Here is a 27,841-nt window from a genome sequence, read left to right on the forward strand (position 1 = left end):
CATCGGGTAGAGAGGGAGGGCAGGGTTGAGCACCCCTGGAACAGCTGTGGGTGTGGGGTGGAGAGGCACCTTCCCATTCAGCTCATCGCCCCGCCCTTGAGTGTTCTTCTTGGCTCAGAACTGCAGGAAGGAAACAGAGAGATCTCAGAGAGAAAAGCCACATGACAGTCACCAGTGAAGCAAAGGAGGAAAACACAAGTAGAGAAAGGGGACAGGGGACAGACCGGAGGAAGGAGTCTGCCTGCCTGCCTTCACAGGGATCAGGAACCTAGGAAATTTCTTTGGGGAATGATGTGTGGACTAGCCCATGTGCTAGTGGGGAAGGCAGTGGATTGGGTGTGGGGAGACCTGGGGTCTAGCTGTGACTCTGCTGCTTATGCTGTGTGACCCTGGACCAGTCCCTTCACGTCTCCAGGACTTGCTGTCTCTGCCAGAAAACGGGGGGTGGGAGGTAGTGGGGAGGAGAGGGGGAGGGAGGAGCAGACTAGATCTTTGAGTCTTTCCACTCTGATATTCAAGGTTGATGATTCTACTCTCAAACAGCTTCAACAATAAGGGGGCATTTTCTTGAAGTTGGCTATTCTCAATCACAGGGCAAGCAGGAAAATGGCAAACAGCTACGAACTCTAGACATACAACTCTTCCTAGCACAAGACGCTGGGCCTCTGAGGATCAGCTACAAATACAAGTTTGGTTGATGTGAATCATAACCAGAGGCTCCTCATGCCTGGGCTTGCTGATAAATTCCTGCACATGCAAATTCAGAGGCACGCCCAGTCTCCTAGGTGAGTCCAGGCTGCCAGTCAGCTCCCTGGGGCAGGCGGGAAGCCTCCAGCGAGTCCATCGCTCTTATCTCCAGGCTGCTGGGTGGGTGTTCAGCAGTGGCCTCCAGCGGGACGGGCCAGCTGGGCAGGAGAGCAATCTGCAGAAGCCATTTCACTGCTGTGTGGAGGACGGAGAGCTTCCTGACAACCTAGCTGCATCTGCACTTGAAAGGATTTTGTTTTCATTTTGAACTCAAAATCTCTGATTTTAAGGAAGAAGACTCAGACGGGTCATGTGGCTGTTCATGCTGAAGGAAGGGAAAGGAACCTGGGTTTCTGTTGTCTCCCTTTATCCTCCTAACAACGGCACCTCCACACCACCCTGCCCCCTCAAAAGCACCTGGATTTCTCTCCCGCTCCCCAGAATAGTTCTCTGGTGCAGCAGCACAGGAATTCCCCGTTATACGTATGCATGTGTGTGTGGCTGCGAGTGGCAGGGTTTGGGGCAGGCCTGGCTGGTTATCTGGCTGCCTTCAGGGACAGTGGGACTGTGAGCACCCACCCCAAGCCTCAGGCCTCCAACTGTTTGGCAGCTCTTGTCACCACCCTCTAGAGAGGACGAGGCAGCCCATGGCAGGCATATCACCTAAAATAAAGTTCCTGCTTCCCATGCTACAACTGGAGCCTATGGGCTGGGGCAGCCTTTCCCTGGCGAGGGCCACATCCTGGGTGAGGGGGAGGCAGTAGCTAGAAGAGGCAAAGCTGGATGGCAGCAGAGCAGACAGACTAGTCAGAAACGTGTGCTCCAACCCAATTCCAATTCCCCCACTGCCTCAGCACATGGAGCGCACAAGTGACTGCGTCACAGGACTGGTCCGAGGACTGAATGAAGGGATGCAGGTGAAGCACGTGGCGCAGGAGCAGGGATTAGTGCCATCATTGTGAGCAGCTCACAGCCAGCCACAGGTCACCTGATCTGTGTGCAGGACTGTTGGGGGAGGGCCGCTCTGGAACCATGGGGGCTCCCCAGGGCATCAGCGTGACACCCAAGGAATCCGACCAGGCCAGGCCCCAGGTGTATAGCTGGTCTAGTCCTCGGGAGTTCTGACCCATCATGGGCTCTTCCTAATTTGCTAAGCTAGAGATACCTTTCCTTTTCAGCCTAGGACACCATGAAAAGATCAAATTGCATTGGGCCTTCTGGTTAAGAAGGTCAGAAAGTATGTAGCAATATTTCTACCAACATCTATTTCAAATACGAACATTCCAGTAGTAAGGGTTATTGCTGGGCCTGGAGGGCATGGCCCTACCTTCAGATGCTCCATCTTTTCCTGTTGGCTCAGGAAGTCCCTGTCGGCAGCGTCTGGGGGCACAAGGAGCGGGTTAGGGGGATGCATGAAGTCCTGGGTGACCTTCTCAGACAGCTTGCGGATGACCTGCTGTTTGGCCTGGTTCTTGTCCATGAGCAGCTGCACATGCTGCTGCAGCTCCTGCACTTGCTGCTCACGCAGGCTCGCCGTCTGTGCCAGGCTCTCCCGCTCCTGCTCCAGGGCCTCCACCCGCCTGCCCAGCTCCGCGATCTGCCGCACTTTGTGCCGCACCAGCTCCAGCCGGTCCTTGTCTTCGGCCGCCGCCAGGTACGCGCTGGTTGCCCTCTTCTCCTGCTGTGCGGCCTCCAGAGCTTTGTGCAGGATCCTCACCAGCTCCTGGACAGGGAAACAAAGTGCCTGTGAGCTCGGGGAAGGACTACTAGGCGCCAGAGGTGAGGCATGTGTTCTCACCAGTTCTCCTAACGGCCCCAAGGGGTGGCCAGCAGCATCCTCTTGGTCATCTCATCTCAGCCCCCATTTTCTCTTTTTCCATTCAAGAGTTTTAACTTGACACATGGTTTCTCAGCTCAAGACTACATTTCCCAGCTAAGCTTACAGCTGGGTGTGACCAAGCGACAATTCAACCTATACCGGATGTGGGCAGCTCTGGGTCATATATACCTTTGAAACCACTACACATATGCTCCCTGGTCCGGTTCCCCTTCCTTCTGGCTGGGAAAAGGCAAGAACTACAGCAGCCATGTGGAGCTCCCAGCAGAAGTTGCATGTTGAGGATGGCAGAGTTGCCCCACCAGCTCAGAACTGCTCATTTACCTCTGGGCTCTTCCATGAGAATGTGAGAGAGAAATAAACTTCCAAATTGGTTTAGGCCAGTGATCGGCAAACTGCGGCTTGCGAGCCACATGCGGCTTGCGAGCTGCTGTTTGCCGCTCTGTTGACTAATAAGTTTGCCGACCACTGGGATAGGGGCTTAATCACAAGGAACAACAATAGCCTGTAATTATTGGAATCGAGAATCTAGGTCAGTGGTTGGCAAACTCATTAGTCAACAGAGCGGCAAACCGCGGCTCGCGAGCCGCAGTTTGCCGACCACTGGTTTAGGCCATAGTACTTTGAGGCTTCTTTGTTACAGCAGCTGAGCCCATATCCTCAGTAATACCTGTCTATTTTGGAGGTGACCACACTGAGGCCCAGCAGAGTAGAGTGGAATTTAATCCCAAATTATCCAGACTCCAAGGCCTGTGCTTGGTCAGTAATGACAGTAAGGGTGCCATGGCACACGGGCATTGCTCTTCCCTCTTCTCACTCCTGTGGTAGGGGTCATTAACCTCAACACTCCTTCCTGCTAAGCCGAACTGAGGCCTCAGAATCCTGAATAGAGCATCCAAGCAGGTGCTACGAGCTGAGATAGCAATAGAGAGGAAACACATTGACAATCCTCATGCTAAGCACACACAGAGAGCCTCATTCAATCCATTTGTGCCCAGCTCCCTAAGCCCACCAAGCAATGCCTGCAAGGCTGGAGCAAGGGAGTGCGAGAGAGCAACAGACCTCAATTTACTCCTTGGCGAAGCATGTGATTCACACGGAAACTCAAGCTCGGCCTGGCTCCCCATGACTGGGAGCCTTCACCCTCCCAAGGACCTCTCTTGCCCCAAAGCACGGTGTGGCTTCATCCAGGGCCAGGATCAGATGATCAGAAGCCAGGCAGCCTAGCCACCAGCACCACATGAACCTCAAACCTCATGAACCTTGTATGGAGGGGCTTTAGGCCAATGCTGTGCTCCGTATCAGCATCATCTGGAAAAACACAGTTTCCTGGAGACACATTAACTGCATCAGACACTGTTGTAATTAGCTAGCTATTAATAATAGGAAAGGAGCAAAGGGAAGGCCAGACACTATAAGCATGGCCATCTGGGCAGTTCCGCCAGGAAGTTGTGATTTCCCACTCCCCAGGGAACCACCGGCTCATTCCCTGAAAACCACTGGGGGAGATGGATGCACAGGCAGTAAGGTCGGGGTGACCCAGGGAAGGAGCCTGTCAGTCTAACCTGGAACACAGATCACTGGCCAGAGGGGGTGGGGCTGCTGCAGACTCAAAATCTGAGGTTAAAATCCCCAAAGGAATTCTCTCTCTTGTTCCTCTGGTTTTGCTCCTGTTTCCCACATTTGCCCATGTTCCTAGAAGCTGCATGGTCCTGGGCCATGCAGACCACATACGCAATGGACTGATGGACTGCAGCTGGAACACAAGTTAGGCTAGCCCCGTGGTCGGCAAACTGCGGCTCCCGAGCCACATGCGGCTCTTTGGCCCCTTGAGTGTGGCTCTTCCACAAAATACCACGGCCTGGGTAAGTCTATTTTGAAGAAGTGGCGTTAGAAGAAGTTTAAGTTAAAAAATTTGGCTCTCAAAAGAAAAATCAATCGTTGTACTGTTGATATTTGGCTCTGTTGACTAATGAGTTTGCTGACCACTGCCTGATGCTGGAGTGGACTATGCAAATGTGGAATAGGGACTCTGGGCAATGGCTTTAATCCTAGCTCTGCTAAGGACACAGCTACACATCTTCCATGGTGGACAGAGGAGAGGAGACTTTGGAAACTCAGGGGTTTAATGAGTGCAAATAAATGCCACTCATTCTCCTGTGTGAGTCTCAGAAATTTCATTTTCTCGTGACATTGCAAGAAGCCCACTTCCACTAGCAATAGGTGGGACATGCTGAGCTCCCAGGTGGTAACTATCTATGTTAAAGCACTTAATTTATTTTTCTTGGCTAAGAACAATTCTATTTTGGAGAACTGCCCCAAATCATGACTTTATATAATAAATTAATGACAAGACAAAATTAGTGTGCATCTTCTGACACCTCAGTACTAGTGACTGTCCTTCTCTGCTTCTCTCTTCCATCCAACCTTCATCAAGCACCCACCGAGTGCAAAGCCCTGGGCCAACTGCTGGGGCTCAGAAAGGGACTGGCAGGTGGGAGCGAAGGTGAACCACCAGCAGAGCAATTTCCTACAACTGTGGAAAGCAAGGCGTTTGTGGGGGCCCAGAGCAGAGAGCAATGACTTCTGCTTGGGGTGGCGGTGGGAAGATCAGCACCTTCTACCGAAAGGCAGATCAGTTTAAAGAATGGAAAGGGCCAGAGATGGCCAAGCAGCAGGAGGGAGATGAGGGTCAGCAGGTGGGAGATGATGGTGAGGAAGGCTTTCCAGACCAGCGGTTGCCAACCTTTTGGACCTCACGGACCACCAGTGGTCCATGGACCACCGGTTGGTGACCGCTGCTCCAAAGGTTTCCTTAAACCAGGGGTCGCCAACCTTTCAGACCTCACAGACAACCAGTGGTCTGCGGTTGAATGCAAGCAAAGCCCCAGCTGAATGCAAGAGCAGGTAAGGAGCTTGGGTGTTGCAGGAAGTGGGGGAGGGTTGCAAACCAAACCAGAATGTCAGGAATGAAGAAATCACTTCCCAGGGCCCTGCTGAGAGAGATTAACATTCCTGTGGCTCCAGGATAAACTGAGAAGCCCAATCATTTTCTGGTTCAGCTGAGATTTGGAGATCACCTTGGTAACTGCCAGTGAAATACCAACAGACCACAGCTAAGACTTGCCTGAGGCTCAGAATCAAGTGATCCTGCCCTCCTCCCCCCGCCCTCAATTTTGGGAGAGTCAACTCTGAAGCCCATTTCATTACATCTGGCTGTCTCTCCACCCCACATCTGGCTCTCAGAATCCAAGACCAAGACACCAGCCCAGGAGGCTCTCCTCCCACCCCAGAATCCCTGCCCCACAGTGAGATAGGGAGAAAGGAAGGGATGGGAGATGAAGCCAAATGGAGACTGAAGCAAGAAGGGAGAGGACTAAAGGGACCTGGTAGATCTCCATGAGTGGAAAAGCACAGCATGATAGAGTGCTCCCAACTCCTAATCCAGGATCCCTCACTTCTCCATGATGAGTAGTCCATGGATTTTGCATTGAAATGCTTCTTTCAATTTCTTTAAAAATGAAAATAACCTATGTTTGTGGCAATATTATTCACAATACCCAAGAGGTGTAAACAACCCACCCAGTGTCTATTGATGGTGAACAGGTAATATGTGGTGTGCGCACGTGCACACACACACACACACACACACAAGAATATTATTCAGTCTTAAAAATAAAGGAAATCCTGCCACATACAACACACAGATGAATCTTGAGGACATTACGGTAAGTGAAATATGCCAGTAACAAAAATTCACATACACACCATATAGAAATATTAAAAACAAAAATGGAAGCTTGTGATGCATCCGTTTTGAAGCTGCTTTTGTCCACGTCATGTGGAGTGCACGCTAAAGTCTGCATCCTGTGCAGTGGGAGTGTACTCTGAATTCTGGCTGGGGTTCTAGGGAAATAATGGGTTGCTCTTTGCTCCCACAGTTTCCCAAATGAAGTACATGCCTTCACCAAGTCATCCTGAGTGAGCTAGGTTGGCCCTACAGGGCCCCAGGCAGGACTCGGGAGGAGTCCCTCATTCCCAGCAGCCAACAGATGGTGAACAGCACCACAAACAACAGGCTTCCACCTGCCAAAGCAGACGGCCTTCAGGCTGGGTACAATCCTGCCACCTCCAAGGGCACCGAGCCGGAGTCAGCTGGCCGAGCATCTGGTACTTAATATCTTCTGGAGTCCAAAACTCTGTGGGGCCAGCACTTCAGGGGCCTGGGATAGATAATGACTTAATGGGTATTGGAGTCACCCTGTTGTTTAATATGACACAGGGGAGGCACAGAGAGTTTGTGCCATTTTTTCTGAAGAGCAGTTTTGTCTGATACTGGGCTGTACCATGAGACCATGGAGGAGGAAGCCTGTGATGAAAGCCCTGAACCTGGAGAAAAAGACCAGGGCCCTCCATAGCATCCAACGGAGTTTGAGATACAAATTCATAAAGGATCACTAAAGTTACTGGCAATGGCCACCTGTCTGTCTGAGCTAGAACACGACCCCAGCTCCCATGTCCCCTGTGGCCTCAGGTAGAAAGATAGTGCCTTCCCACTGAAGAGTCATCTGGTAGATGTGGGCCCTGAGGTCCAGGGAGCTGTTTTCCCAGCTGAGGCACTGAACTGGGAGGGTGAGATGGAGAGCTGCTCTCCAACCTGCATTTCTGAGTCCCTACGGCTCGGCATCCCAAGGTTGTGCCAGCCTCTGCCCTCTCTGAGCCAAGAATTGGTCTCCTTTTCTTCTTCCCCTCTTTGGTTTTGGTGTCTGGGCTGGAGGTGAAACCTCAGAGTTAGCAGGGCTGGGGATCCCCCTTCCTAGTATGAATGAAGGCCGGCCCTCTGTCCTCACTGCTATGCCCCACAAACACACTTCCTGGAAGCCCTCACAGCTCAGGTCTGAGTCCCATAACTCCTCAGGAGCGTTCTTCTCAGAGCCCCTCAGGCATGTGTGTCATTCCTTCAAAGGCCGGAAGGAATCAGCAAAAAAGGCAGGGAATGCTAGCAGTAGTCAAAAAAATCAAAGCCTGAATCTGCTGGGTAACTGCTGGCCAGGCATCAGTCAGGCTTTATGAATCTGATAGGCCTCTCGAGGAAACATGGCTGTTACTCCATTTATAGAGGAGGAAACTGAGGCTGTAGAGGTTAAGAGACTCGCTCAGGGCTTGAATTGTAGTATGCACCATCTTATTTAAAGGTCTGTGCTCTGAATTACCCACTAGACCAAAGTGCATTTGTGAGATGGGTCAGAGAGCACGCAAATCCATTCACATTGTGGGTCAAAAGCTAACCCACAAGACTTGCTCTCCTCCTACTACCTGCTCGAGAACAGGAATGAGGTTTGCTGGAAAGTGAACCAATAACAAAGTCTAATTCCTTAATGCTTGAGCAACTTCCTCCTGACATTTTCACTCTGATTTCAGGGGAATTGTCCACAGCCTGGGTGGCCCTTACTAATCTCCAAGATCTCGCCTTCATTTACTGAAGAATGGTCCTCCATGGCTGCAGAGCTGTTAGGGGCAAACCTAAATGAAATATCAGTGTCCCAGGGCCTCTCAGCTTCATCTGACAATTCATAATGCCTTAGAAGGACTGGCCAAAGTCAAGGGAGGCTACCCAGATTTCCTAGAAAGAAGGGTAAGATATGGTGAAAGGAGAAGTGGTCTTTACATTCCAGATTTCTTTTCAAACCTAGGCTTGGGTTTGGGTTTGGGACTTAAGCTGTGCTGGTCCAGGGATCAGGCACTGCTCTAGCTAGAGAGGCTGCTGACGGTGCTGCAGCCGCCCTTGCCCTCACTGCTTCACGAGGTAGCCCTGGGTGGGAACACGATCTACCCTCTGGGTTGTAGGCTTTTTAATGATTTTCATTTCTGTGTATACATGTGATTTGTTTTCTACAATGAACATGCAGCTTTCTTTTTTAAAACTGCTATCATTAACTTCTCTATTAAGCCTAAATCTTCCTCCCTGCTATTGTTCCCTATTCAGCCTGACTCAGCCCCAGGGCCAAAGGAACTGCCTGCTCCCTCTGTCCTGATAGTCCTTCAGAAATCCTGCCCAGTTACCGGCTGCCTGGTGAAGATCCCTGGTCCCTCTGGTGGCACCTCCCAGGACCCTGCATCCAGGTCAACCTCCTCCACACTGTCCCTCTTCAGGTGTGGGGGCAGACCATGCACAGTCCTTCAGAAGGGGCCTGAGAGGCAATTATTAAAGTAGGTCTCCAGAGACCCTGCCATTAGCGGCCTTCTGTTTGAGTGACAGCGTGTCCCTGAGTAATCAACAGCACAGCATTTTCAACCAACCACAGTTTGGCCTACACCCAGAGAGGTCTCCTGGAGCCTGGGGCCAGAGCTCACCTTTTGAGATTTTAACTCCTTGGTAAGCATCAGAACCTGTTGCTCCAAGGCTAAGGCTTTCTCCTGGACAGTTCGGTTCCGTGTGAGTCCCTCAGCAAAGAGCGGGAAGGTGTTATTCTGGCGCTTGGCTTTCTGAATGAGATTGGCAGTCAGAGAGGATTTGGGTGCAGGCTTCAGAGTCTCCCCTGAATCTTTCCCTGATCAAGAGGAGAAACACAGAGGTTATGACCAGGGGCTTTGGCAGTTCTCAAATGAGCTTGCTGCAGAAGCACCTGGAAGGCTTGGTAAAACGCAGACTGTGGGACCCTACACCCTGAGCTCCTCATTCGACAGGCCTGGGTGGGGCTTGAGAGTCTGCATTTCTAATTCCTAGGTGAAGCTGATGCAGTCTGTACAGGGCTGGACTAACTAAACATTATTTACACTGTGCTGGCCAGGTCACCAGCCCATCCTCTCAGATCCCCACCTGCATGGGCTATGTTTGCCAGGTGGTCATCCCCTCAGTCACAAGCCCTGAAGGAATGTCTTGTTTCTTATGTCAGGATTCCACCTCTACCTTCTGAGCAACTTTCAAAGTACAGAGACCTGTCTCTTGATAGGAATATGGAATATCTGTACTCTGCATTCTTTCCCCAGAGAGCAGCTCAAACTCTTCTTTTATTCTTACTATAAGCTAAGTTAGGAGACCTATTTCCCTAGAGGCTGCATAGTCCTTTTATTTCCTCTAGATCCAGGGTTAGCAACTGATGGTCCACAGGCCAAATCTAGCCCACAGCCTGCTTTTGTAAATAACGTTTTATTGGGAGACAACCATACCCCTTCATTTGGGCACTGTCTGTGCCCAAGGGCAAAACTAAATACTTGCAACAGAGGGCAGAACTAAATACTTGCAACAGAGACCACATGACCCACAAAGCCTCAGATATTGACTATTTGGCTCTTTACTAAAAACCATTGCCGACCAGTGCCAAATTTTATTCTTAAATCAAATCCACTCACTCAAGCCGCCTTGTCCTGCCCTGTCCCTGGCCTTTGCTTTAGGGCTCTGCCATCAGTCTGCAACCAGGGACATTTAATGGCCTGATTATATGATTAAGGGACCTTGAGGATCTTGTTTACATGGCACAGACACATCATGGCTGTTATGAGGCCCCAGCAGAGTTTCTCCTCAGCCCTCAGTGCCAGAAAAGGCTTTGCTTCTTCCAAGAGAGTATGTGTTTATTCTTGTGGACCCTGGGAATAATCTAACCACTTGTATCTCTCTCTTTGCGTGGCTGCTGAGAAGCTCAGAGCCACATTTGCTGCCCATCCTTGGCTACTCTGAAGGATCTTATCTAAATTTTCTAACCCTAATAAGTCATTTTCTTTCCCCAGATATGCATTTTAATAAGCTATCCCCGATTCTTTTGAGCCTAAGGTGTGAAAAATAAAGATGTGGTGTGGGATCCCAGGGGAGAGGACAGGTAGGGCTTGGAGGACAACTTGAATGATCTTTCTTCTGGGGCCCAGGCTGAGGGACAGCCAAACGGGTTTGAACAGATAAAGAACTAGTAGGTGACAGGAACCAGAAACTCCTTGAACTTGTTGGGTATAAGAACAGATCGGTCTTATTTCCAGACTTCAGAGAAATCTGGGTGACCTGAGGCTAGAGCAGCCACAGGGCTCCGAGGAATGCCAGGCCGTTTCCTTCCTGGTCCAGGGCTCTGGGAGAGCCAGACTGTGCGGCTCAGCCCTGCAGGCCTGCTGACCTCTGAAACACTGCTGCCCACCAGCCTTGCACGCAGGAAGCATAGGGATCACTGAGCTCATTTTACAGCTGGAGAAAACGAGGCCCAAGACAGCATTTCTCAATCAGTGTCCTAGGATTTCATGGGAATGCCTCAGGGCTGACTGGGAAGGGCAGAGGATGGGGGCTGAGGAGAACCGAGACTCCCACCCCTGACCCAACTCAGCTTTTATCTGCTTTGTATATTAGATTTTGTTCATGGCATCAAGATTTCATGGCAATAAAGATATAGTTTTAAAAATCACTGATTTAGAAAAGGAGGCTTCAGGCTGCAGTGTGGGGCCCGAGTGCTGGGCCTGAATCCTGGTCTGTCACTCACTGTGCGGCCGTGAGCCAGTCATTCCACATTCCTGTCCTTGGTTCCCTCGCTTACTAAATGAGAACAACAACAGTAGCTGCCGCTCAGGTTGTTGTAAGTTTAAACAGCTTCTGCAAGTAAAGTGATTAGTGCACATGGTTGAAACCTGAAAAGGTTCTAAGTGCAAGAAGCCAGACAGCAGGGACCACATGTTGTACGATTCCATTTGTATAAACTATCCAAAATAGGCAGGTGTGCAGAGATAGAAAGTAGATTGGTGGTTGCCTAGAATTGGAGGGAGGTGGAGATTGGGACTGATGGCTGAGGGATATAGGGTTTCCTTCGGGGGGTATTAAAAATGTTCTGGAATTGACTATGGTGATGGCTGCATAACTCTGAATATACTGAAAGCCACTGAACTGTATGGTATGTGAATTATATCCTAATACAAATATTATCTCCCACCCCCATCCCAAAGTGCTTAGTGGCACAAATAACTACTATATGTAAGTGCTAGCTTCATTATTATTATTGACTCACCATGGTCCCGATCTTCTCTTGCACTGTTCCTGTAACCTGCGGGGTCTCCCCAGGCACTGCTCCCACGGGGCACCTTTCCTAGAGTCACTTCTACATGGCCCAGGCATCCTCTCTGCCACCCCCGATGGTGTGGGTCACTCCCATTTTGTGAAAGAAACAATCAAGTGCTATATCATAGCTGGATGGGACCTAAAGGCCATCTGCTCTGCTTCTTCAGGCAGAGCTGACGAATTTTAATCACCATAGAAAGGCATTTTTTATATCCTTTCTTTATAAATTAAAAAAAAAGTAAGAAAGTGAGTGAGATTTTCCTTTATTACTTCAAGAATCATGGCTGAGTTTTAGTTTGGGAAGGTGAAGAGTTCTGGAGATGGATGGTGGTGGTGTTTGCAGAAGAATGTGAATGTACTTAATGCCACTGAACTGCACCCCTGAAACGGGTTAAGTTTTATGTTATGTATATTTCACAATAATAATCACTCATTGCTACCAGACCCATAAACCCAGGAGGAGTGCCCTGGAGAGTCCCATGGTTGACAGAGAAGCACAAATGCTGGTTTCTGGGGAGAAGGGCACTCAGTTTTTGAAGGTAGCTCAGCCCTGGGCAGAGGCTCACCTGGGGCACTGGGGTCAGGGGATGAGGGCCGCTCCTCCTTCTGGGGCTCGCTGCTCGGCAGAGGATCTTCCCCTGGAGGTCCATGGCCTGTTCCTTGGGCCTGCCTGTTGCCCCGGATGTTGCACATCGTGTTTCTGAAGGGAAACAGAGGAGCATGAGGCTAACAGCCCTGCCACTCTGCCCCTTTCCTCCCCGCTGGCTGCCACAGCTAGAGTTCAGGCTGTATCCTACCCCTATTCATGGCCTGATCAGTCTGCGAGACGCCAGGCACCCTGCATGATGCACCCCACCGAGGCACTCCTGATCCCCATCACCACTCTTCTTTCCATCATTTCATTGCTTATCACCTTCCACAATGTTGCTTATAAACAATATAAGCTTGACTCCCCTGCCCCAACCCCACAGCTGGAGTATAAGCATTGAAGGTAGGGGTGTTTGTTTTGTTCAACAAAGTACTTTGAATGCATAGAACAGTGCCTGAAATATAGAGGGCCCTCGCTACATATATGTTGAATGAATATTGAATGGACTTGCCAAACTAACTTTCCTAAAACCTTCATCTGGTCTTATAACTACCTGGCTCAGATATCATCAGATTGTTGTACTTCCTACTTCTGCTGAGAAGAGTTCCGAACATCTCCTGGCATCCTTCTCTAGCTTTCTTTCCCTGCTCCCATGTGTTCTCTCTGAAGCCTTCACTGGTCACCACACGGCCTTCAAGGAGCTCACTGTACTTCATGAATGGGCCACCTTGTGACCAAGTACTTGCCTAGGCTGAATAATGAGATGTCTTTTCTTCACGAGCTGGGCACTAACATACCTGCATGCCTGCTGGCACCTGGCACTGGGGTAGTCTGTACCCAGAGTGCAATCTTAATACATGTTTGGTTTGTAGGTAGCACCAAAGGCTGACTTAGGACCAGAGACCACAGAGAAATTCATAGTGAGTCAGATAAAAAGACAGTTCAATTGAGTTTTTCTTTTCCCTTTGCAAAGATATGAAAGTAGACATATTCCAAAATAAGTTAACAAGGAAGAGAAAATGATTAAAGGAGTTCTGTAGGTCAGTGTTTTTCAAACTGCAAGTTATAAACGATTGGTAGATTATAAAATCAGTTTAGTATCACGAGCAGCATTTAAAAAAACAAGATGTAAAACATGAGAATGTATTCCACTTAGAGAGGGTTAATATTTTGTGAAATGTGTGTGTGTGTGTGTGTGTGTGTGTGTGTACTGAGCTATTTCCCCCTGTGGTCATGGTCAACAGGTAGAAAACACTGCACTGGAAAGTCACTTACTTAAGGGCAGCAATAGCGTGGTCAAAAAAAAGAGGATGCGAAAGTCTGTAGATCTGTGCTGGAATCCTGGCTCTGCTATATCACCCCCACGTGGGGGACAAATTACTCTGAAAAACCCTTATTCCAAAACACCTAGATGCTAGATAAATACAAAACATATTTCACAAATATTTAGCTGAATTCCCAGGAAAGGAAGAGAAGTCCTCAGGCACTAAATATGAAAAAGGGGGTGAAACTCAAATGGGAAGTAAAGAGAAAGATCACCATTAGATTAGATTACTGTTCAGCAAATACAGGCATATCTTGGGGATACTTTTTTTTTTTTTTTTTTTTTTTTTTTTTTTTTTTTACAGTGTACTAGGATACAATGAACCTCCTCAGTAGCTTCTGAGGCTAATACACGTCTATCACTACAATTACTTTAGCAAACCTGGTTCCCTTCACTTCTGCAACATCATGTAGTTAGTGATCGAGTTTGCACTCAGAGATACTTTAATTTAAAAATATCTTATTGCTAAAAAATGCTGAACCTGCTGAAAAATTGGTGCTGACAGACTTGCTCAATGCAGGTTACCACAAAACTTTAACTTGTAAAAAATGCAGTATCTGTGAAGTATAACAAAACCAAGTATGTCAGTATTCGTTTTTCTCCTCCACCTCCATGAGAACAGAGTGCTTCCCCTTTCCCCTCTAAACTTTGAGCGTGGCCATGTGACTTGCTTGACCAAAGTGATGTTAGCAAATGTGATGAACATAGGCTTAAACTGTGCTCACATGTGGGGCTTGCCCTCTTGAGGAACATGCCTCAGGTAGCTGTGGCCCATGGAAGATGAAAAATATGTGGTAGAACTAGATCTTACCAATAGCTTAGAGTCACGACCAGGTGAACCTAGCCTATAGCAACTGAACTAAGATGGGTGCAAAAGAAATGCTTATTAATATGACACTGAATTTAGAAGTGTTCGTTTGCAGCATTATTGTTGTAAGAGTTGACTAGGATATAAATCTGTTCAGGAATCAACTGTTTGTTGTTGTTTTTTTTATATTGAGATATGTTTGACATATAACATTATATTTGTTTCAGGTATAAAACATATTTATTCAATATATGTACATACTGTGAAATGATCACCACAATAAGTATAGTTAATATCCATCACCCACACATAGTTACAGATTTTTTTTCTTGTGATCAGGGATTAACTGTTGATACCAAAAACCTAGAGCCTTGATTGCAAGGGAGGAAAGAAAACAAGGTTTGGACCCATATAAAGTAGAGGGCTGAAATTGAAATTTTACATAAAGTTGGGACTCCTGAAAATCCATACCTTCTCTGAAGAGGTGGGTTAGAAAAAACGCAAAGAAATTCTAGGTGAAGGTTCTGGGTATTCAAAAAATTTTGTAATATCATTGTTTGGTTTGTGTGTCATGGTAATACTGACCTTATGAAATGAATTGGGAAGTGTTCCCTCCTCTTCTTTTATGGGGGGAGAGTTTGTGAAGAATTGGTATTAATTATTCTTTATGTTTAGTAGAATTCACCAGTGAAGTTATCTGGTCCTAGATGTTGTTATAGTTTATTTTTGTGGATAGTTTTTTGATTACTAATTCAATCTCCTTACATGTTATAGGTCCAATCAGATTTTCTATTTCTTCTTGATCCAGATTAATAATTTGTATCTTTAAGGAATTTGTGTATTTCATTAAAGTTATTTAATTGTTGGCATATAATTGTTCATAGTATTCCCTTATAATCTTACTATTTTTGTAAGGTTGGTAGTATTGCCCCTTTTGTTCTTGATATTAGTAATTGAGTCTTATGCCTTTTCTTGATCTGTTTAGCTAAAAGTTTGTTGATTTTTTTCAAAGAATAATTATTTAATCTGAAACTTATCTTTAAAGGAAAATCCAGTTTCTTGGTATAGTTGGGTCCAAAGTAAAAATGAGATTTTACTTTAAAGGAGAAATTAGTAAGTTAAACTAAGAACAGAGAAGAAATTAGAAGTCAGCACTCTATCAGACTTTAAAATTTGGTCTCTGACTTCTTTTACTCTGTTATTATTAAGGTCCTATTTTAAGAAGCCCCTGACTCCTTGGCTAGTCACTTCCCCTTCCCAGTTCTTATTTTCCCCATGTGGTAGGTCATATTAAAAAGAATGGTGAGGCAATGAGGGGCACTATTTACTAAATAGCATTTTGTGCTGGGTCCTGTGCTGAGCTCCATTACAACGTATCTCACAAACTACAAACCACAAGCCACATGACTTGGAGAAGACCCAGAGACACATCCCTACAGCCAGAGGAAGTGGCTGGGTGGGGTGACCATCATTGCTGCCCATACTCCCCCTTGCCCAGGGATTGCAGCCTCCCCAACATGTCTAGGAGCTCACAGTCATCCCTGGGATATAAGAGGCATAGAAACCCCAACCTCAGGGCAGTAAAGGGCCTTCTGATCTCTACAGACACAGACCAGGTGGCCACTACCCAGCCAAACTATTGTGCTTGGAAGAGGCAACTCCATTTCATAAATTTATTGACTTGGGTTGGAGCAGTTCATAGATCTTTTTCTGTGTAGGTCTAGCTCTAGGTCTGAAATGCCTGGTCAGCATAAAGGTAGTGGTCATAAAAGCGTGTTCTGGAAAGAAAGCCTTGGGCAAGCCATTTATCCTTTCTGAGTCTGGGTTTTCTCACCTGCAGTGGGGATGATGAATGCATTCACCACAATGAGGCCTTTTATGGACCAGGCTCTATGCTAAACACTAGAAATACAATTCATTTAATCCTCGCACACATACATTCAATGCACTTAATCCTCATGACAGCCCAATGGAGTGAGTACTGTTATCACCTCCATTGCACAAGAGGAGAACTGAGGTTCAGAAAGGATAAGTAATCAAAGCCACAGAGATGATAGTGGGGCTGAGCATTAGACCTGGACATCTGACTCCATAGCCTGAGAACTTAACTGTTTTAATACCACTTCACCGGGTTACGCAGACAACTCAATGAGAGTATGGAGCACCCAGTATGGTGCTCTGGAAGCTCCCTTACTTCCTTCCCTAGACTATGACCTAGGCTCATGGCAGACCCAACTATAAGCTCTAAGACCAGCCAGGGCCAGGGGATACAGGAGACAAGGGCAACCTTGAACTCACTGGGCTCTCCCCAGGACACGTACAACGTTCCTTTGCATTTTCTGTGGGTTATTGCAAGTGTCAGGAGAGAGGTAACTGACTAATCCCTGAAACTTCCTTCCTTTCTTGGTCTCTGCATGTTCTTTGTTCCACTTCTGTTGTTTGTGGCCTTCGTCAGGCAGGAACCTGGCTTAATCTTGGTGAGACCATCCTGGATACAGTGTGTACCAGCTGGATGGCTGAAGTTCTCAGGCCCCCTCAAACCTCCCTTTAGGCTTACAATGTTCCCAGTTCTCTCCAGCTCCTCCTTAGAGAAGATCCCCAGCAGGGCACCCTCCTTGTCCACTCACACTTTGGTGGTGGTGGGGGGGGGCTCAACCATGCCCCATACTCCCCAAGTCTCTCTCTAGCTCAGATCTCCTGAGTTCCAGGTCTTCCACCCAGTGCCTGTTGGGTAGTCTACCTCCAGGCCCTAAAGAACACTCATTGTCTTTCCCCTAAAACCTGCTTCTATCCTGGGAACAGCATCACTATCCTTCTAGTTACCCACGCAAACTCAAACACTGAGGCTGACCGAGGGAAATGCTAAGCCTGAGTCACACAGAGCCAGGGTCTCTGATTCGAGTCCAGTGAACAATCTATTCTGCTTTCTAAGAAGTCCAGTTTGTATGAAGTCCTCACAAAAAATAAGCACCCAAACAGATCAGAATTGGGTATAGTCTGAATTCCCAAAAGCTTCCATTTCTTCAGTAAGAGCTACAATAGCAGCAGCAGGGTGGGCAAAAGTAGGTTTACAGTTGTGAGTACATGAAAGTTTGTTCTTGTATTATTATTTATAAATCATTATATTATTTTCCAGGTGAACAACTGTGAACCTACTTTTGCCCCACCCTGTGTTTATTAAGTACCTACCCATTGCCAAGCACAGTTCGAAAGCAGTTTGCATGCATTGACCGATTAACCCCTGCACTAACCATATAAGGCAAGCACTGCTGAATTTTATATTTACTAACAATTTAAGTGCAGCACAGAGAAATCAAACAACTTGCCAAGGATACCAGAGCCCATGACTGATGGAGCCAGAACACATATCCAGGCAATTTGATTCCAAAGCCCAGGCCATATTGCTATCTTTTTATAACCTATTTAAAACAAAGCCTGCCGATGAGAAATTGTATATATAATACATTGTTAAATGAAAAAGTAGCTGATATATGATGGGAATATAATAAATTACATATTAAAAGTGAATAATTTGATGCATCTGACATATATAGACATTTATGAAGCTTTCACCACATTACATTCAGCATGATATCAATTATGCATGTATGTGTACAGAAAATGAGGAGGAAAGAGATACACTAAATGCTAAGAATGCTTGTCTGGGTGATAGGAATATGGATAATGTTAAATTTATATCTTTTGAGATGTTTCTAATTTCTAAAAAGAATATGCACTACTTTTAAAATCAGAACAATGAATGTAATATTTTAAAATAATAGCGTGAATTGAAAATAGAGCCCCTAAACCAGTGGTTCCCAACCTTTTTTTGGCCATGCCCCACCTAAGCATCTCCAAGTGAACGCCTAGTCACGCGGAGGAAGCCTAAAAGGACATTAACTTGGTCTAAACAAGCTTCCAAAGAACGTGGCATTCATGAAAGAGAAAAATAAAAGAATGACAGGACAGTTGAAGTACTGAGGAAAAAATCACTAAGAAATTGTTAAAAAATAATAATATGAAGTGATATGAAAAAAATAGCAAATAAAGTTTCAAAACATATAATAGAGAACTGAAATGCATAAATGTCACAATATATATTTATATACTGTATATGAGGCCCCTCGAAACATAAGAAATGCAAAAAATTCACTGTTAACAACTCATTCTCTAATTGCCCCCCTTAAAAATCAAATTGCCCCCCTGTGGGGCGTGTGCCCCAGGTTGGGAACCACTGCCCTAAAACCCTCCCCACCAGGCCCTCCTCCCTACTGGGAATCACCCCAGATCACAGTAAGCTCTGAAGAAGGGGCTGCTTGCTTCTTGGCCAGCCCCTCAGCCCCACTAGCACTTACTGTATTTCGGTTCCCAGGTGCTTGAGGGAAATATTCTGAAGGGCCGAGGGCATGGCAGGGGCTGGCTGCAAGGCGGCTGCCATACCCACGAGCCCAGGGGGCGTTTTCACGGGGCACAGAAACTCCTCCAGCTCCGCCTCCTCTTGCTCTGGGGAACAAAGAAAAGGGAAATCACCCATCGGGTCATTGCACTTGGAAAGACCAGACAGGTGGGTGCTATGGGCTCAGCTCCCACTGGGAGCAGGTGGGAGTCAGCCTGAGCAAGACTTTCTTGTGGGTTAACAGCAGCCAAAGAGGCAGGTGGCGTGTTACTCAACCATTTAAAATGATGCTAAGGAAGAATGCTTAAGAACATGGGGAATATGCATGGCACATACTCTAAGGTTGAAAAGCCAGATAAAAATCGGGGTTATAGTATGATCTCCATTGTATAGGAAGAGTCTCAAAGAAATATTTGGCAATTTTAACAGTGGTCAGAACTGCATGCTGGGATTAAAAGTGAGCAGGCTACTCATTATAGTTTAATGTTTTCCCCCAAATTTTCTATAGTAAACATGGGTTACATCTATAAACAGGAAATAATATATATTTATCAAAAGTAGGTACTAACAAACAGATTTTACAACACAGGGACATTTTAGGGTCACAATACTGAGTACCAAAAAGCAAAGTAAAGTGTTTTGTATTGTTATCTAATCAGAAAATCATTTACATTAATAAAAAAAAAAAAAAAGAGATAGGCGGGAGGTCCTAACAATGCTAATACTGGCTGTCTCTGGGTTGTAGGCTTATGGCTACTTTTCTATGTTTTTCAAATGTTCTGCTTAAACAGGGATTCTTATACAGTGAGTACTTTAAAGGCTTAATATTAAGGAAGGTTTCAAGACTAATGAAACATTATTTGAGATATAAGAGAGAGGAGGCGAAAGACTCAGAAGTTAGCTTTGAGTGCTACCAGAAGTCGAAGAGAACCAAGGCCACTTGGAGATGGTATGATCTTGACCAGGCGGCCCTGAGACGCGCAGGGCAGCAGACACCTTTTACTTGGGGCCCTCTTACTGAGAGGGCGAAGGGGTAGAGGACATTTATTTTTGCGTTGCATCTGCAAGAACATTAAATGCAATGGTGGGGGCCAGGGAGAGTTGCTCAATCTACTTGAAAATAAACTTTGCAGTCTAATTTGGCAAATAACACATTGTCAATCCCCAAAAGGCTCTTTCCGAAGCAGCAGCCTGGCTGGTACTTGGCCACACCCACTCATTCTTTTGAGTTCCTCCCTTCAATTTACTTTCTCAGTTGTTTGGGCGTCTACCCTAAAGTTTCCAGGTGGGGCTGGAGAAAGTGAGATCATCAATGGCACAGGAAGCTCCCAGCTTCAGGAGCAGGGAAAAGTGCACGCTTTAGTAAGACCAATTGGGTGGAAGCTCGAGGGCAGGCCAGCCAAAGTGCAGGGAATTCTGGGAGGTGGAGACAGATTCCTTCTAACTCAAGTCAGGGAAGACTTCCTGGAGGAAGGGCATTAGAGCGGCCTGGAGAGCAGGAGGTGATTTGGACCTGCAGAAGGAGTGGGGGAAGGGGTTCCAGAGCCAGAGTTGAGGATGCCAGGAGGGTCCCAGAGGAGGAGGTGATAAGGACAAACGGGATGGGGTGGCTAAGAAGGGATCACATCTGGCTAGAATGGCAGAGCCCCCTGGGGGTTTCAGCAGGAGCCAGAAGAAACCTGGCGGCCAAACCATGTTTCTGCTGGGAGGACGCTGTGACCGGGCTGATCATTTTTTCTCTTTCTGCTTCAGATTCCATATTTTAAAAACTGGACAGCCACTCTGCACTCTGTCTCCTTCAGGATTAAAGTATATGAAAATGTTTAGAAAACCATAAAGCTCCATACTGTGGATGCACATCTTTCAAAGGAGTCTTTGATTCAGACTTTGAGCTGATTCAAAATAATTAAGGTCTCCTTGCTTATCAATACTTTAAACATCTTCATTCTCCCTAAATCACAACAAAGAAAAAAATTACCATCTGTCTAAGATTTTAATGTCTTGGCAAGTACTTCCCTAACTGCCAATATCTGTTTTCCGTTAACTTCCACCTGTGGCTCTAGATCTACTGAGGCCACACAGAACTACATCTTGGGGGTAAATGTCATCTTGGGGTTCATTTCACCAATGAGGAAACAGCAGCTCAGAGAGGGTGAATTTTGTGGCCAAGGTCGCACAGCTGCTAGCAGAGCCATGGATTCAACACAGTTCCTCACTTTCCCTTATTACGGCAGCATTTCTGACAAGCAGACAGTACTAAGAAGGGAGGGGTGCCCGGGAAAGCGCAAGCTCCCAGTGCAAAGAGGGTGTCCAAAGGGTGAGAGGCACATGATGGTGATGCCACAGAGAAGGGCAGCACTTCCTTCAGGAAATAGAATTGACCCAAGACTCTGGTCTGGGGCCTCTGTGTCCCTCTCCAGCCTGGAGACGTGCCCCAGTGAGGTGACCATACAAAAAATTTTCAGCAGCATTTACTTGTAATTCTCCTTTTGCCTGAACTGTAGAGGCTGTCCCATTAACAGTAGGAAGAAGCCATCACCTACAATCAGGGCTTAGACCAGCAGGCCACTGGTTTCCTGGAGGGCCCTGGCACATGGCCCGTCAGCTCCTCAGCTCGAGGATGGGGTGCATGTTTGTGTGAATCTACAGACTAGGGTTCAAATTTCAGCACTGACATCTTCTGTTTGACCTGAGCCTCTTCAACCCTTAATTTTCTCTTCCGTAAAATGAAAATAACAGTAAAAATCTCATAAGATTGTTGTGATGATTAGCTGGATGATGCATGTGAAGTGTTGCAACAATGTAAGTGGTATGGATATTTTTATGACAAACATTTATAAAAGTGCTTTGTGAGATGTTTTCTACTTTGGCACCATGTCTTTATTATCAATCCTTTGGCTTCCCCTTGATCTTCCTTGGCTCTATGGAGACCAATGTTCAGGGAAAATATAAAATTAAGGTGTGAACACTTAAAAGCTGTAGAGAACGTGCCTTGTGCTCAAAGGCAGCCCTGAGACTCTGTGCAAGGTGAAGCACCTGTGACTCAGTCAGACGCCAGTTGGTAGGTTTTCATTGCCCTGGCGGCAGGCCCCCGCTTCCTCCCAGGAAGGGAGGCACTGGAGAGGTGGGGCAGCCTGCTCCAGCCTGCCAACCCACGGCCTGCCAGCTTGCTCAAGACTCCAGAAATGTCTCTCTGGTTAAGCTGGGGGAAGTTTCACAGGGGCCCTGGTCTGGGACAGTGAGGGCTGGCTGCAGGATGAGTAAGGCTTCAGAGGGGAAGCCCACATGCCTGCTTCCTGCATCTCCCCAGCGTCTTCCTTGGGAGACTGGTGCCCTGGTCATGACAACCATTCCCTTGCCCCATGCCCACAGCAGGAGCTGGCCCAGAAGAGGCCCGCTGAGTGTGCTAAACCCAACCCCCAGAATTCAAGAACTTGAAAAGGGTTCAGCACAGCAGGTGAACCCGTGGGATCCCAAAACTGATAACCTGGTTCTTCCCATCTCAAGTCAGGGAGGGCTTCTCGTTGCTTCTGGTCCGAGGCTGATGGGGAATTGTGTCAACTCAGACTGCAGTTTTCAGCACAGCCAGGGTTGTTTAGCTCTGGGAGGTGGGAAGTGGAGGGTAGAATAAAAATGTAGAAGCAAAAATAAATAAACCCTTCCCCAAAGAAAGCCCTTACAATCATAAAACACTCAGAAGGTTCTCAGGAGAAATTACTGATGATTATTAACAATAAAAAGATGCAGTTGTTATAATAATAACAGTGTACATGTACACATATAATAATATTATTAGGACAGATGCCATGTATTGAGCATTATGTGCCTGGCATTATGCTAAAGGCTTTACATTCCTTTCCTCATTTAATTATGAAATTCAATGTATTTGCTCATACACTCATGCAACAAATATCCAATGTGCCAGTCAGGGCACCAGGTAATGGGGACACAGGTGACAAGGACACAGCCCCCACCCTCTAGGGCTAGGGGGCAGAGATTGACAAGGACACTCTACTTAGAACACAATGTGACAGGCCTCAAGAATGGTCTGGAAGTGTTGAGGACTCAATAGAGTCTAGCTGACTAAGTCCCAGAAGGCTTCCAAGGGGAGACTGGAAAGAGGAGGGGGGGACACTAAAGCTTGGCCATCAAGAAGAAGTAGGATTCCCAGGCTGAGAAGAGAGCAGAGATGCCTCTGGCACTCTGAAGCATAAGACACGAGGCAGGTGCTGGGGCAGCAGACAGAGGTGAGAGCAGGAAGGACTGAATTTGGTGCTAAAGAGCTGGGACTGTGTTTGGGCCTGGGACATGGTGAGCAACCAGGAAAGGGGAGTGGGGCTCAGGCTGTCACTTTACTTATTTATTATTATTATTTTAAAAATATATTTTTATTGATTTCAGAGAGGAAGGGAGAGGGAAAGAGAGATAAAAACATCAATGGTGAAAGAGAATCATTGATCAGCTGCCTCCTGCATGTCCCACACTAAGGATTGAGCCTGCAACCCAGGCATGTGCCCTGACCAGGAATCGAACCCTGACCTCCTGGTTGATAGGTTGATGCTCAACCACTGAGCCAAGGCTGAGCTCAGTCTGTTACTTTAGAAAGCTCACTCTGACTGCAGTGAGGAGGATGGTCAGAGGGGGCAGGCTGGGACATGGGGACACCAGAGCGGAGGCTGCTCTATAATTTTCCAGCTAAGAGCTGAGGCCTGACCCAAGGCGACAGCAGTGAAGTGGGGCCTGGGTCTGATGTGTAGGTCACAGGGAGACAAGGCCAGCACTGGTGACTGACGACTGGCTAACTGAGATGCAGGAAGAATCTGGGTGGCTCCTGGTTACTGGAGCAACTGGGTAAATGGGGGAAGGAAAACTGGGGGAGAAGAGTCAAGGGCAGATGAGCTCAGTTTGGGACATGAAAAATATCCGGGTGTGGAGGTCTAGGATGCACTTGGCCACAGTCCTGCCCTCACCCATTTGGCTTCCCTGTTAATTAAGGATGAGGCATCTTAGACACACTGAAGATTTGTGGTGGGACCTCACTGTCTGTGCTCCTGCAGGGGCAGCTGTGGGTGGTCAGTCCTGATTCTAAAATTTGTCAATCATATTCCTGGCTTCAGGATGGGGGTGGGAGGGTGTGATCTCCAGGATTCCTCCCTGTTGGGATGTTGTAGGATTTGGGATCAAGAAAATTATTTGTGGGCCACGTGGGGGTGAAGGATTCTGGCTTATGCGAACAACAGGAATAATACATTGAACACTTGTCTACACAACTCATAGCACAAAGCATTTGTGTAAAGCAGCAGTAACAATATCTGTAATTTCTCATTAACCTACCTCAGAGCAACTCGGTGAAAGTTTCATTTCTTAAGACATTCCCATTATAGTCATCATAATAGTAGCTGACAGCTATTGAACTGACAATATGCAGGCATCATTCCAACCACTTAAGGTATACGGATTCATTTAATCCTCACCAAAACCCTAAGAAGTAAGTATAATTTCTTTACTGACCTCATTTCAAGGGAAGAAAACTAAAGCTCAGAAAGGATAAACAACTTGCCTAAGACCACACAGGATTAGAATGTGAACCAGGCAGCCTGGCCTTGGAGCCCATATTCTTGCCCTTGTCACTATATGGTTGCCCTAACTCAGTGATCGGCAAACTGCAGCTCGCGAGCCGGAGCCGCAGTTTGCCGCTCTGTTGACTAATGAGTTTGCCGACCACTGACCTAGACTCTCGATTCCAATAATTACAGTCTGTTGCTGTACAGTCACGAGCCGCAGTCTGCTGACCACTGCCCTAACTGATTTTGAGTCACATCCCTGGCTCCCAGCTTCTTTAGCAGCGGGCTCCTCCCACTCACTTCTAACAGGAGGGGTGAGGCTTCATCACCAAGAGCCCTGGGTGTGCACAGGAGGCGAACCCATTGGGTACCTAGCTCAAGGCGCAGGGCAGGCTCATTCCCAGCCAGGGCAGCGTCAGGGGCGACAGGAGGTGCAGGCAGGCTGTTGTGGAACTCCCAGCGCTTCATCTGCAGCTGCTGCAGCCAGTACAACATCACTTGCTTGTTGGCGGCCTGAGAAATATAAGGGTTAGTTGGCAAGGAAGGCTCTGTGCCCAGAGTGGCACTGGATATGGGATGTGGGAAGGTCAAGGGAGGCTTGGTAATGCTCCTTCCCAGAAAAAAATTTCACTGTGGCTGGGTGCCCACCTAGAAAACACCACCTGCTTCTTGGCTATAGAAGGTGATCAGGCTCTGGTCTCCCCTTAGAGGTTCCTTAACCTTTCTGGGCCTCAGTGTCCTCATCTGTACTATGGTGATGATAACACTCATTTCATAGGACAGTTGTTATGAGGATGAAATGAGATAAGGAAGGTAAAGTGGCCAGCATAGTACCTGACATAAAGGAGGTGCTCAAAATATGCTCACTGGGTAAAGGGATTTGGAGGTGCTAAGAGAGAGGGTAAGAGCTTTAAAATTCTGCCCTGGGTGGGGCCCATGATACCATCACTATATCTCTCTGTGCAACATCTCAACGTCTTAGCTGACTTTTTTGTGGAATGGAGATTCCCTTCTGTTTTAGTGATGCACTGGAATCATGCATATGATCGGGGACTGGAAAGCCATATACACAGCATGACAAAGTGGCACCCTCCAGGCCCCCTCCCCCCCAAAAAAAACAACAACAACAGTTAATGGCTGATGCTTATTGGTCTTCCATGACTGGATGGTACAAACATCTATGCTCACGTCCATTAGGTCACCAGATCCTCCAGGGAGGAGGCTGGGCAGGAGTGATCAGCCCCTTCTACAGATGGAGAAACTAAGGCTCTGAAGCCACTCAGGTTGGTTCCAGAACCTGGGTCTCCCACTTCTCCCACTTCCAGAACTTTGTTGTAGTTTATGGCCCGGAGATGTGGCTTATGTAGCAAAGGCTTGCGATTGATTGGGCACAGAAGCTGGGCAGCTCACTCGGAGTGGATGGTGAGTCTCACAGAGCTGCTCACAATCAGGGCCACGTGAGAAAAGCAGGAGGCTACAGGCGACCAGGGCAAGCTCCTCCTTTTAAGAGGCTCACAGGTGAGGTGTGCATGAGGCCAGGGGCCTCCAAGAAAGAAGCCCCTGGTCTGTTGTAAAGATATCAAATAAGATAAAATGATGCCCACCAGTCTTCCCCTTCTATACACTTTCCTTGAGAGACCGCAGGCCTTCCCATGGCTTCACCATGACCTTGTACTGACAAGGTCCAGCCCAAAACCAAACCCATTTTATTAAATCACTGGACAAGTATATATTGAGCACCTGCTATCTGTGTCAGGGACTGAGGGAAGCACTGGAGATACTGTGGTGAGCCAACACACATGCCTCTGTCCTCTTAGAATTTAAGAGTCTACCGAGGAGGACATACACCCGATGTCCTACTGTCTCCTCATCCTGGGTTCAACTCCTATCAGTGACTGGACCAACAAGGCAGTCAGCCAGTTACAGGAGCCATCCCTGACTCCTCTCACATTCTTCCTGCCTCACATCCCTAGCCACTGTCTCGCTCTGTCACTGCTCTGGCTCAGCCATCATTCTCGCGTGATCACCTCCTGATGGACTCCCTGACCACCAGCCTTGCCTTCTCCTAATTTGTTCTCTACCCAATAGCCAGACTGAGCTTTTTAAGCATTCTACTATCACGGTGCTTCCTTGCTTAAAGCTCTTTGACAATTTCCCACAGCCCCCAGGACAAAGCCCAAGCTCCCTGTCATCACTCATAATGCCCTGCCCTCCCCCGTGGGTCTCTGTTCTCCCATTCCATCTTTTGGGTCCCTCTGTACCACAAGCTCTTGGAACTTGCCTGGACACTGGGTGGTGACATGATTTCCCATCTTTGTTCATGGGGGTCTCTTGACCTGGAATAATATTCTCCCTCTTGCCGGTAGAAAACTGATGTCCTCTTTCAGGATTCAGATATCATCCCTTCTATGATGTCCTTTCTGGATGGACCCTCCCACTCAGTGGAACTGACCCATCCTGTCACCACACTTCTCTGGTACAGACTTCCTGTGTCTCTAACAGAACATTTTAATGTGCGTGCCAATCTCCCTGTCAGTCTCTGTCACCAGATCTTAAGCTGTTTGAGCACCAGGGGACAGGTGTAATTTGGCTCCATACCCAGTGCCTAGCATAGAGCCAGGCATGAACACAGATCAATGGAATAGTAAAAGCCACGTGTTGGAGACCCTGTAGACAGCATTCAACCTGTGGGAGGAGACACCTGTAAACCACATGGCCTGTGAAATGCCTGCCTTGCCTGGCCTGGAGTTCCTCGTTTCCATTATTTTATCTGATCTCCCCATGCTGGTCTGGTTGAAAAGGAGAGCTGAAGCTGTGGGCTGCATTCAGGGCCTCAACAGATGCCCAGTTGGCTGGAGGTAAGGGTGGAGGGCTGGGAAGATGGGATGGGGTGCGAAGGCTGTCTCCTGACACATTCTTAGTTCAGAGTGTGAATCTTGGAACTCTTATTTCAAAGTGCAGATCTGTCTTTCCAACTAAGTTCTGGGGCACCTCCTCTTGGCTCCACCATGATGTGTTGTTCACTCAACAAACATTTACTGAGCATCCACCAGGTATCAGGTTGTATTCTAGGTGCTGGGAGTATTTCAACAATTTGTAGGTGCCTTTGCTGTTCCAGACGCTTACATATCTTGTTTTAAAACTCACAAACTACCCACATTCCAAGAGGTTAAGTGACTTGCCCAGGGTCATACAGCTAGTAAGTAGCTGATTTAGAATTTGAATCCAATCGGTCTGATTTCAAAGCACATGGCCTTACCACGTTTCAGGCTCTCTCAGTCAAAAAGATTAAACAAAACCTACTGATAGGGAAAGCAGGTTTGGATATGCCCTGATGAATAGTCTAAGCTGATCAGTGATATCTCAATGTTTACCTCCCAATCCCTGCCAACATTTTTCTCAGCATCCATTCCTTTTGGCCAGAACATCAAGGAAAGTGATTTAGAATCTAGGTCTCGAGAGAGGATTGCAAGCTCCTATCTTGACTATACGTCAGCCCCAAGTAAGAAAGTTAAGGTAACTGCCTTGTCAGGCACACCCCAAAGTTT

General features: G+C 47.3%; 1 protein-coding gene across 4 annotated transcripts in view; it reads right to left on the reverse strand.

Moving 5' to 3' along the window:
- The window catches only part of TBC1D2 (TBC1 domain family member 2), a gene marked incomplete at its 5' end in the record, with an annotated part of 42,776 nt that overhangs the window by 14,130 nt on the left and 805 nt on the right, over positions 1–27,841 (reverse strand). For 3 of the 4 annotated variants that reach the window (XM_080669380.1, XM_080669384.1, XM_080669383.1), the window contains 5 exons: positions 2,075–2,470; positions 8,939–9,135; positions 12,179–12,312; positions 18,689–18,836; positions 24,665–24,806. In XM_080669380.1, coding sequence (XP_080525506.1) covers positions 2,075–2,470; positions 8,939–9,135; positions 12,179–12,312; positions 18,689–18,836; positions 24,665–24,806 — 1,017 coding nt within the window. The remainder of the gene's footprint in view (positions 1–2,074; positions 2,471–8,938; positions 9,136–12,178; positions 12,313–18,688; positions 18,837–24,664; positions 24,807–27,841) is intronic. The other variant, XM_080669381.1, reaches the window with a different exon arrangement.

The sequence above is a fragment of the Plecotus auritus genome (assembly GCF_963455305.1).
Source record: "Plecotus auritus genome assembly, chromosome: 5".
Taxonomy (NCBI): domain Eukaryota; kingdom Metazoa; phylum Chordata; class Mammalia; order Chiroptera; family Vespertilionidae; genus Plecotus; species Plecotus auritus.